Source organism: Seriola lalandi, unplaced genomic scaffold (assembly GCF_002814215.2).
Source record: "Seriola lalandi dorsalis isolate HSWRI2012SDOR001 ecotype SW California unplaced genomic scaffold, Sedor1 jcf7180002054520, whole genome shotgun sequence".
Classification (NCBI taxonomy): domain Eukaryota; kingdom Metazoa; phylum Chordata; class Actinopteri; order Carangiformes; family Carangidae; genus Seriola; species Seriola lalandi.
This window is the reverse complement of record NW_019525073.1, coordinates 791,471-803,889: the sequence shown is the minus strand read 5'-3', so window position 1 is coordinate 803,889 and position 12,419 is coordinate 791,471. Positions and strand designations below refer to the sequence as shown.

General features: G+C 39.2%; 1 protein-coding gene across 4 annotated transcripts in view; it reads left to right on the top strand.

Moving 5' to 3' along the window:
• The window catches only part of arhgef10la (Rho guanine nucleotide exchange factor (GEF) 10-like a), a 95,902-nt gene that overhangs the window by 51,032 nt on the left and 32,451 nt on the right, over nt 1-12,419 (top strand). For all 4 annotated transcript variants that reach the window (XM_087175996.1, XM_023414040.2, XM_087175997.1 and 1 more), the window contains one exon: nt 8,306-8,427. In XM_087175996.1, coding sequence (XP_087032122.1) covers nt 8,306-8,427 — 122 coding nt within the window. The remainder of the gene's footprint in view (nt 1-8,305; nt 8,428-12,419) is intronic.

Sequence of the window (12,419 nt, the reverse complement as noted above, 5' to 3'; positions counted from 1 at the left end):
GTGGGTGGGGGGTAGTACCATCAGGGTTGCAAGCAAATGGAACAACTTCAAGAAAAGATTTATTGAAGATTAAAGGGAAAAAAAGTAATTTTCATGTTTGTTTTTTTTCCCCAAGGCAGTCATTAAAGGCCTTTTCACATTTACTTTCTCCTCAAATGGCTTATATGAGTTTAAATATGTGTTCTGTTCATAGTTGTCAGCCCACACAGTGTCAATCCTCTCCATCACCTGTAGCCTCACAAACGGAGGTTAATGGAAATGTTTATCATGATTAGCTATTAAGGGTAAAAAAAGCAGCTTGTTACTTGCACTGAGTTCTCATTTTCCAAATGTACAAAGTGTACAAAGTTTATCTACCTGTTCTGTATAGGGTCACAGGGGAACAGATGGTTATCCCATGCATTGGGGTGAGGGACCCCATACACAGTGATGTTGTGTGAATGTAAAAGCAAAAGATAGGCTATGAATTCAAATTTATATTTATATGTATATACACATGTGTTGCGTCATACAAGTCGCACAGTATAATTTATGTTGTAAAAGATCTTTAATTAAGGTCAGAGTCAATGTTTCCTACAAATTCTAAATTACAGATTTTATATGAATTTTAAATTAATTGATTGCAAGATTGAACTTAGAGTAAATATAATGAGCTTTGCTCTGTTCTACAATCTTTAATTAGTCATATTATGTAAATTAATGTTTACTTGAGATGTTTTACCCCAAAATAAAAAAAGAAAACCAGACATTAACATATCAGAATATCGAATAACTCAGTTCTGATTTTAAAAAGTCAAAGTCAATCCTAGTTGATTGCGGCAACATCTAGATCACATATAATTCTTTGCACAACAGCGCTAGAACTATGACACGCCAGTACTCATCTAATCAGTCATTTAAAAACAAATAGTAGAGATGAGGGTGGGGTGATGGATTTCATTGAATCCCTTGGGGAAATAGATCAGCACCAACCTGGTCAGGATGACAATTACATGTTAATTGTTTTACACCCACACTTTGCCTTCCTATTTAACCAAATGTAATTACAATAAGGGAGTTGTTGATTTAATTTCACGGATGGTGTACTGTCACTGAGGCTTCCTCGTCATTGCAGGCGGAGGCAGGCCTGCCCTGTGCTCAGGGGAGACCTACAGTTGAGTCAGCGTTTCAAACGCACTGAACCATGGTCTTGTTTAGTTTCAAATGGGTTCCGTGCTCTGAAATGTCCCTGAATGGTGGACAACACAAATAGCTAATGTTCTCATGCATGATTAAGTGAGTGATTAGACATCACAAAACTCATTTACCCAGACTCATCTTCATACGAGTGTTTATCCTATTACCTCACTTTAGAAGAAGCACAGCCACATCCCTCTGCTGTATTTTGTATCCTTCTCTGTGCCGTGTGTGTGAGTATCAGTGGGGGTCCTGGGTGTTGTAGGCTATTTAAGTTGTATCAGTATGTCCATTAACAATGCCTTGTTAATTTCTGTCAAATTTTTCAGCCTGTGATCGGCACTGGTTTATAAAAATGTTTAACTGGAGATTATTATACTTTTGCAGGATGTTAAAGCTGCACTGGTAGTCAAGCTTTACATGATATAATATATAAGACGTCTTTCCAGTAAATAGCATTTGTCACTTTGTGAGTGCATGTGGTAGTTATGAGGCCTTGAAAGAGAGAGTGAGAATTACCCCAACGTGGTGCTTCGCCAGGAGCCCCGGGGTCCATTAATAACCTGGTGTGCTAGTGCATCTTTTATGTCTCTCTGAGTGGCCCTACCGTTTCTGAAGGGTCTTCGTGAAATAGCCAGAAGCATTGCCTAATTAATGGGCTTTCTCACTGCAGAATTAATTGCTTCCTACCATGCAGTCCCAGCCCTTTCAGACAGGGTTAAGGCTGCAGACTTTGATGGCCCTCACAAGAAGAACAAGAGGCCGTCAAATCATGAGAGATTGCTGCCGAGACGTTGGAGACAGGAGCAGAGGAATGAATGAGCGCAAAGAGGAGGAGAGGTTGAGGGTGTATGGGAGTATGTGTTTATGTGTGTGTATGTGTGGAGAGGAAGAAGGGATGGTTAGGGGGGTGAAAGGATGATTGAGACAAGCAATCAGTCCCACTGCAGGGAACAGAGGGCAGGCAGGGGGCTGTTGCCTGCAGTTACACTGCTAAGTGTGCCGGTCTCTCGCTTTTTCCTTCGCATGTGGATCAATAGATGAGTGGAGTGCGGCTTGGAGGTTCTGGCACACACTCTGACACGCCTTCTTAATCCACTGTGTGATAACCTGTGCCATGCCGATGTATACCACACAGGAGACAAGCAAAGGGGGAGAATGCAAAATCCAGCCTGCTGCATGAGCTTGAGCAGAGACTGCAAGGGCTTTACTTTCATTAGCCTTGGGATTCAGATTGTTTGGTTGCTATAGTGACTGATTTCTTTGCATGTTTTCAAATGGCATTAGCTATACCTTATGTGCAAGTGTTATCTCTTTTGTTTTGTGCTGTTAAAGTATGTCTACTCAGTAGAGAAGCTGGAAAGATTCCCTTTGATAACACTTTTGATATAAACATTGAATACAACCCTTCCCCCTCAAAAAGGCATTCACTCTGTATGTGCTGGAATTATTTTCTCTTAGCCCTAAATTAATCTGTCAGACAGCAAAGATTATCTCCCTATCTCGCTGTGCTCAAACATGGGAAATGTTTATGATGAGTAAACATTATCACGGATTTAATTAACAGATCCCACACTCGCATTGATCCATGGGAAATATCAATTGCACTGGTGTATTTAATTAGTCTATATCTTTGCCCTTTGTGTCAGTGGGGTTGATAGAGCGCCATGCTCTGCAAATTAATCTTCATCAGCAAAAGACTTGAAACAAAAGCATGATTGGAATAAGGAAACTGAGAAACTAAATCCCCCTGCTTAGTATTCCAACCCTACACCTTCACAAATGATGCTGTTATACACAGTTATTGTACAGTAGCTGGGATTGGGTTCACAGTACTGTATATAGAACTGACCTCAACCTTTAGCTTGTGGAATCTCATCATTCATGTAAATTGCCTTTAATTAACACTGTAGATAAATAAACTGCAGCACAGGGGAACTCACTATCCTGTAATTGGTTTTTCAAAACATAAAAAGTGCAGTTACTATATTTCTAAGAGTTCACATTTATGAAATTTATGAAACAGCGTAGCACACCTTAAAAAAAAAAAAACAAATTAAAGAGTAACCAAAACAGTTAGTTTTGACTGTAACAATACCTTGCTTCTGGAATAAGTTATTAAGCAGAGTTTTATATCACTTTGGGAGAAAAATTCATGGTGGACATTGATGTGGAAATGACCATAGCTCTAGACAAAGTCGTTGCTTAGTTAAGTGTGAATTTTACTCGCTGTCTGTGCAGATAAATGTCAGAACTGTCGTGGGGGACTCATATTGCAGTTTTGTTAGTGCATTTTAGGTATTATTATCTGTACTAAGAATGACACTTTTTTAACCCTGGTTTCCGTTAGTACTGGTTCAGTAATCCAATAGTTCCCAACCTTCTTTATCTGATCTCCTTCAGAGAAACCCCTTCACAAATTTGTTTGTTTGAACTGACTTGAAATGAAATGTTTTTCACATGGTTAATTATTAAAGGTCGATCATATCATCATAAAGATCATATCACCTCACACCAATTTGTAAAGGTGCTTTTGTGTTTATTTCCCTTTTTAAACAAAACGATAGTTTCTATTTTTTCATGTTAATTACTCCACAATCTTTCCACATACCCCCTGGCAACTGCAGAAGTATCCCCTGGGATACAAGTACCTCTGGCAGTGAATCTCTTCACTAATCTACCTGTCAGTCTTCCATGCATTGCATCCATGCAGCAACAGCAGATCCAGGGTAGATCCAATTTTATTATGCAGGGGAAAAAGTGTAGAAGTTATAAATGGATGTAACTCCAGTTCTTTGAGCATCAGCAAGGCTCTGTAATTGACCCTTTTATAGGTTTATCCTGAGATGATTAGTATACTCTCTGCCCAAATAAATGTTAGCCTGACTTGTAAAAGCCCACCCCTCTCCTCCCTTTGAACTTTGCAAAAGAAGAGTTAGCTGAGCATGTTTTTAGAGAACGGTGCACATCTGTTCCATCCAGGCAAGTTCGATTTAATCTGTGCCTCAGCATGCATGTCTTTTCAGTCAGGCTACTAATTGCAGTGTCAAACTGCCCAGCTGATCTAGTAGTCAAGCCAAGCTCGTGGTGTGTAAGAACGTTTGTTCTCAAACAGTGAAATGACAGCAACATTTCCGACTCTTTTCTGAATCATAGTTACTCCCTTCTTGTTTTGCTATTGATATTTCCAGATCGATGCACTACAGCTGTTTTGCTTCAGAGAATAGTGTGTTACTGCAAAAATGTGACTGAGCTGGTAGTCATGGCTTAACTCATGTGCAACCAATGTAGTTCCATAATATTCTTCAAAAATATTATAATAAAACTCTGAGAAAAATATCAAGCTAATCCTTGCCTCATACAGTAGGACAAGGTTGTATCCTTGTCTTTAGTGAGCCCAGGTGATGTACATGACTCCTGTTTTTGTGACAACTTCAAATTTATATAAATGTTTGATGGATCTTTGCTTTAGGCCTCTGATTTGCCTTTTGTTTATCGTCGGTTTTAACACAGCATTATTTTTCATTATATATTGCTTTAATTATGGTATACTGTAGACTAGGGCTGCAACTAATGATTCATTTTAATATCAATTATTCGTTCGTTCATTCATTCATTTAGTCTATGAAACATCAAAAAATAGCAAAAAATACCCATCAGAGTTTTCCAGTTGTACTGTGTAAGGTGATGTCTTTTGTTTTGTTCAATCACAAGTTCAAATCCCATATTGAGTTTACATTGAAAGAAAACAAAGAAAAGCAGCAAAGATTCTAGATTGAGAAGCTGAAACCAGAGAACATTATTTCTTCACTATTTTAGAATTTCAAAAATGACCGAAATGATTATCATAATAGTTTTTTCTTCGATCGACCTCTCAATTAATCAGCTAATTGATTTATCATTTTGGCTTTAGTATAGATTCTGACATTAGTGTGAAGTAGTTTTAAGAACAGACCCTAGTACTAAATGGTTGTCAAATGCTTTTTGAATATTCTGTAATTTATTTATTAGGATGCAGAGAATATTTAATCCGTATGGTGTATTGTTGATCTGTTTTCGGGGAAATTAATTTAATTTTTACAAAGGCTTCTTATGCAGTAGTTTTTTTCCATATGTCCCAAAATGAGTTTGTTTTTGTTTTTTTTTTCCTTGCTCATTTGTCATGAAGCTTTAATGATTTACCAACATTTACATTTTATCTGTTTATCCATCCAATGTATGAACTTGTTTTTCAGTTTTTATTGTTTAAATAATCATACTGAGTAATTTTATATAGACACGAGTGCTCATAAATGAAATTAGGACATATACACTGCAGACAATGAGTACTACAGTATTTTTTGTACATTAGACATTCTGTGTGGTTGTGAGTGTCTGTGTGTGTTATCGCTGTTTGTGACAGACAAAGCCCGTGGCTCTTTTTTTTTTTCTTTTTTTTTTCTTTTTTTTTTATGCCTTTTATTAGAGTAGCAGTGAGAAAGGGGATGACATGCAGCAAAGGGCCGCGGGTCGGATTCGAACCCAGGCCGCTGTGGTAAGGACTGAGTCCTAATGTTACGCACCCATTCCAAGCCTTTTTATTTAACTAATTGACCAACCACATGCAAAATCACCAGTTTGTTGTATGAGTAGTAATATAACTGTTTTGATTCTTATTATATCAGACTGCTGGCTTTAGAGACTTTGCTGCAGTTTGCTGCCTGTGTCAACACACTACAGCAATATGACACTAATTGGTATATATTGGAAGCCGCAGTGAGTCGCATGTACGAGGCCCTACTTATAATTACCATTAGGAGGCTGACATGAATCCCTTTTTTCCCTCGTCTCTAAGTCCTATTTCTGGAAAATTCAACATGATGTGAATGAATCACAATTCACAGTGCACTGTACCAGGGAAAACACAGAATAATCACACAGTACAAAAACATACGGAACACAATTTTCTCAGTGAGATCTTCATTTTCCTACAGTCACTGTACTACACTATCAAAATCAAAGAATGTATTGATCTTAATGTATTGATGTATTCAAGTTGTAATTTACATGTTATGACTTTAAGGAAAAGAGAGCCTGTGTTTTGAAGTCCAAATGATGCAAACAAATCAATGCATACAGTGTAACAGTGTGTATAGTTGTGTGTTGTGTGTGCATTGAGGTGAGTGGCCTTCGTGTCCCTATTTGATGCCGTTTTCAATTTAGGCCTGCGCTTATCATTTGTTCATCGTTATTCATCATCATTACTACGTGGCAAGGACTGAAGGTTAAGGCTAATTTGTGTCCCCTCATGACCATTTTCTCTGTCTGTCCCAGTGTCTTTCTGTCTCCTTCTTTATCTTCCTCTGCATCTGTCTCTCCCTTAAATTGATAACACATTCATTTCTGTTAAAGTACGAGAAGGCAGTATACCCAAACGAAACATTATTTATGCTAATCAAATGATTAAGTGAAGAAAGTTGATGATTACTCTGGGGTAAAGGAAACCACTGGACCTCCTGCCCCACCTGCAGCAATCTGGCCGCAATTAAAGTCTTTTAATACGTGACCTCACACCTCCCTGTATCCTGGCACCGGATGACTGAGGCATAGTCAGTCCACAGGGCAATCTCCCCCCACCCAGCAAAATTAAATATTAAAGAACATTCCACAACTGTAGATGACTGTAAATATAAATGAATGAATGATTTAAAACCTTAAATTATCCACTCCATTCTTCACAGTATCCTCGTTCATAGCAGGACTGTTTTATTCACTATGTTGTGCAAGAGGTGAAGTAGTTGAATGGATGAATTGTATTCCTCATTGCATTATGAAAAGATAAACTAAACATTTTTATTATGGATACAAAAACATAATTTGACATTTGTAGTTTGCTTTAAAGTGCAAGGGTTGGAGAAAGTAATATTAAATCAGTACTATATGATATAGAACACAGTAGAAGGTTAAGCTTTTTCATTTCATATATCCTGATTTCCTTTATTTACATGATGTTTTGAGAATACAATGCTGCTCAAAAGATTGAATGAAATATGAAAAAAAACGACCAAACAAGATAAAAGTCATTGAAAGGTATGAAAAGACACAACACACTTATCCAATGCTGTTCACTCCTGTCCTTAATCATTCTTGTAGCATCTTGTTCTGTATGAACATATTTTGTCTTTATTCAGACGTATTCAGGCTTTGAATATCGCTCCATTGTGATCCCCTGTTTGCAAACTGATAGCTTGGGAGACTCAGGATACATTTATGTCGACTCAGTCATTTTCGTAGCAGTTGTTAAAAGAGTAAGGTGCAACTCATGCCAGTCTGAACACCACTGCAGTTTGGTATCTGTCTGGCCAAAATTGATATATGAAACTAATCTTACAACCTTTGGTGCTGCCTATCAGTGCAAGCCCATAGTCTCAGCCCATACCTATAAGCCACAAAAAGAGTGAACAACATTGCTATAAAACAAACTCTGTAATAAACTAATGCAAATAAGTCTAATGGTTCTGTGGTGCCTTCACACTACAGGTAGAGCGTAGCTTATTCCATGGTTAGGTATGCAAACAAACCAGGAAGCAAATTTTAGCAAGCTGTTGAATTTCATGCACAATTTGGTTTCTGTAAATTGAAATTGATGATGACAAAATTACATAATGGGAATACTTTGGCAGATTTGCTCATTGCCTTGTCAGGGGTGCACCTGTTGTAAGGCTCAGAGCTATGAGCGCTGAGATGGCGCACACACCAGGCAGATCCATTATTATAACTCAAATCCAGCAGTTGCATTTTTCCTGCAGGGACTGACTCTCACTGTTGATTAAGTGCAGGTTTAATCACTGTTGAGGCCCTGTGTTGGAAGTACCTGGCCTCGCCTCCTACAACAGGGAATATGCCTCTGGCTGATTATAACATTCACATGCTAATAACACCATTCATATTACGTGCCTGAAATGTCTTTCTGATTATTTTGCATGGTTTTGACATCTTGAAGGAATTTACAGTTTGGCTCAACTGTGAGTGTGAGATTCATGGTCTCAATAAGTGTCAATAAAACAAGCTGGTAAACTGCAACAACATAAAGTTAGTACCACCTTTGTGAGAAGAAATGAAAAAGTCACTGTTTTTTTTGCTACTCCAGGAGAGGAGAATTCACCAGGTTGGTTATGTGGAGAGGATGACGGGAAAACGATGGCCCCGCTTTGGTGTCCGCTGCTTTCCTGTCACATGCCTGTCTTCGCTATGAAGTCACCAGAGAGAAAGGTAAATCCGCCGACACCTTTACAAGATAAAGATCATCTCTTGAATAGCATAGGCTTACTATATGTTCTTGAGTTTCAAAAGGTCTGAAGCAGATTAACTCTCAAAAAAAAACAATTTTTTTCATATTTGTGTCTTAATGAAATCTGAAGCATAATTGAGGGAATAGATGCCATTTTCAGATGAATCAAGTGGCTGTTGCTCTCAGTTTAAAGTTTCAAATCACTGCGTCTTTCTGAGCTTGTGTGTTCAGTGTTACTAAACTGACAGTGGCAGTTTTTACTCAGGAAGTCAAGTACCTCTCTTAGAATCAGTCTATGAAAGCAATTTGACTTTCACTGACACTAACTTCTCCTCTTACGCGGCTATTAGCCCATAGTAATATGAACATTTTAATAAAGAGTTTGTCCACAGAGATCATAGTGCCAATTAACACCGCCATTTTTCCCATTGAGTGCAATCAAAGTGCACATGCCTTGCCCTAACAGCCAAGAATACATTGTCTCACTGATGATCTCACTCAAAAATACCTAGACTATTGGAATTACAAGGTGACACAAGAGCATCCCCTCAAGATGCTGGCTGAAGAATATGGATCAATACAAGCTGTTAAGACCTAGAAGCCTCCAATAGATCAAATGGTCAGCACAGGTAAGAGATAGACCAAAAGGGTTTAGAAGTCAGAGGAAATGGTTTGAAATCAATTTGCAAGGGCTGAAAGATGATATTTCCAACCACATTTTCTATCGCCATAATGTGGTTACAGGTCTTTCTGAGGTGGGTGGTGGTGGGAGCCAAATTACCATGGCCACCAGGGGAGGATGTTATAAAGTGATCATGCAATTATCTTAATGGCTGTGGGAAACCCAAGCATAAATCAATGTTTCAACATTAGATTAAGATCTATACGCCACGCCATAGTCTGCTAGCCATGTGGACAAGACAGGAAGGTGGTGCGAAGCAGCAGCTGGAGGTGAGGAAAGTGTAGCTTTGACACGGGAGGAGGAATTTCCCGAAAGATCTTGCTGACGTTCCAGAGTATTCTGTAAAAATGTGTTACACCTGGCTGGAAGAGAAGCCGAATCAATTAATATATTATGAGCCAGTGGGACCCAGCGGTCTCGGAGGATTTGCTCATATTCTCCACTTCGCACACAAACAAATGAGGCACCTGAGCATGCCAGTGAAGGGCACGGCGGCCATGTCAGTCACAGATGAGGTTTAGCATGAAATTGTTTCACATGGCTTTATTATTTGAGAACTAGCAAATTTACATACGTTTTTGTGAGTCGTTGCTGTGAAGGCCTGTAATGGTCGCTCATGGTCAGGCTAATGAAAGGGAAAGGGAAACATTAATGCTCGCTTTGCTGTGTTTGCAAATATATACTCATGTATGTTTCTGTGTCTCTATATATGTGCTTGAGTTGCATGTTTCTCTGTATCTATTTGACTGCATACTTTAGCTGTGTACTTAAATTCATCACGTGAATGGGTGTGATAGGAGTGGGGGCCTAGATATCAGAAAGCTGAAGAGGTAAGCAGTAGTATTTCTTTCCCTTTTTTGACTAAAGAGAAGGTAGCATTAAATGGAGTGACTTTAAGTCCTTCATGCAGAGCAGACTGTGATTAGGGGCTTAACTCAGCAGCAGCCCCCCTCTCCCTCTCTGTGTCTCCATCTTTGCCTCAGCCACTGCCTCTGGGACACACACGCCTCTCTGTGCCAAAGCTCCGCAGCATCTCTTTCTCCAGCTCTTGCAGCTTCTCTTGGCAGTCTGAGTTACAGTGAGTAGAAAGGATGAAGAAAAGGAGGCAAAAAAAGAAATCCCAGATTAAAAGAGATGTGGCCGAAGGGGCCGAAGCCATTTCCTACAGAAAATAAAGTTCTAAAGCAGCGTAGCATGAACAACACGCACAGGTCACCTAAGGGAGCTCAACCCACTGCTGGCTGTGTGCAGCTCCGTGCGCCCCGGTCCGCTCAGTAGGAGCCGGACTGGGCTACTGGGCGAACTCGTTAGGCACCGGAGATAAACCTTATCACAAGTCTACTGAGTGAGAACAGCGGGGGCAGACGGACTCCTCTCAATTTATCTCTTTCATTTTCTCCCCCCCCCTCTCTCTCACTCTCTCTCTCTCTCTCTCTCTCTCTCTCTCTCTAACTCTCACTCTCACTCACTCTCACTCTTTCCCTCACACACACACAGAATCAGGTGCTATCTTGGTTAATAGACAAACCACATTCTGATGGTCGTTGTTGTTTAAAGAGTCAGTGCACGCTCCGTTTCACTGCCCTCTCTGCCATTTTGAAAGATGAAACAGAGCAGGTTTGGCAGTTGGCCCAAAGGGAGGGTATGAGGTGGTTGGGTTAAAGGATTAATAGGTGATGCTATAGCAAAAAGGCTAACAGCTGAGCCAGATTTCTATACAGGAGAATCAGCTGTTAAATGGAACAATTAAGGCCATTTTCTTTTTTACACAAGTGCTGTAGCATGTTAGTACATGATGTAGCTTTGAACAGGATTGATGCTTTTAATTATTATTAATTTATTATTTATATTTATTTGACTGAAATCTTATACAGAAATTTGAAATCACACTTTTACATTGCCTTGTTCCTAAGTGCACTGATGTTATGATGGCATACATCACTGTGGCTAAAAGAAAAAAACTGTGCTAAAACATTAATTCAGATGTATCTGTTATGTGTCTGACACACATCAGATGGATGAAACATTTAAGTGATTTGCCCCATTTTAGCTGGTTCAGTCGTGATGTGAGTGTTTACTGCTTTATATAAAGCACATTTTGTACTTTACGTTTTTGGGCTGTTTTGGAACAAAACAAGTAATTTGAAGATGTCACTTTTTGGCTCTGGTAATTGCTGATAGTAATTTTTCATTATTTTCTGACATTTTATAGACATAATGTGGACGTAATGGTTAGATAGTAGTCATAGCTATTGACACTTGGCCTTGTATCTTGTGTGTCAACTCACTGTTCCCAAAGTAGCAGATACATTTAAGAATGATATTTACTTTTTTGCATTGAACAAAGTTGTTTGTAATGACATTTGTTTGTAGTTACAGTATGTGGTATCTGGAGCTATGCGGGACTACAGCCACTGTTCCCCTTTCTATCCCCCTGTGTGACTAGGAGCCTTACAGAGTGTTATCAGCCATTTCTTTAGTTTTGTTTAGCAAGCTTTGCTACCCTGAAGCCTGGAGACCAATAATGGATGTATTTATGAAACCCAATAACCTGACAGCTCAGCAAGCTGTATAACAACTGGCATGCAATGGCGTCACATAGTGCATTGGGAACTGAATGGCTTAAATTACGTGGCTGTCTCTATCTAGGACACATTTATTTTCTTGTGCACTGTATTTCTGTATAACCGCTCATTCAGCAAAGCTCTGAAGAAGATCAATGCCTAGTTCCTGTCCTAATCTAACCATTCTGAAAGAGGTGAACATGCATACTGTATGTGCAGTATTTTACAGTGAGGGGACAGGAATCCCTTGGCTGCATAATGATTCACAAACGCCTCATATCTCCTTCAGTTGGAAAGCACCTCTTCCTCTGCAACTCTAAAAGGTTCTTAAAGATCCAAGACTACAAAGACTTTCGAAATAGTAAAGGGACATGTTTCCAGACTCCATTTATGAGGCATTAGGCTAGGACAGGGTTGAGGATGGCTGCTATGCCAGAGCTCTTATAATACCTTGGGGGATTTCATCATGTATGCTTTGAAGTGTAGAATGACAAACTGGAAAAGGGTTTGGGCTGCATCAGGGTTAGCTTCCCTTCTCTTTCTCTGAGAGGATTAGCTTCTGTGTCTCAGCTCAGAAAATGGCAAAGCTTGCTCACATCTCAACCCTAATACACTCCACTAGTTTACATAGATCACAGAGATCACCATTATTATTTATTTATTTACTTTTGTATGTCTTCCCCTTTTTTTCGATGGAGGTGTAGTTAGGTCTTGAAATCCATTAAAC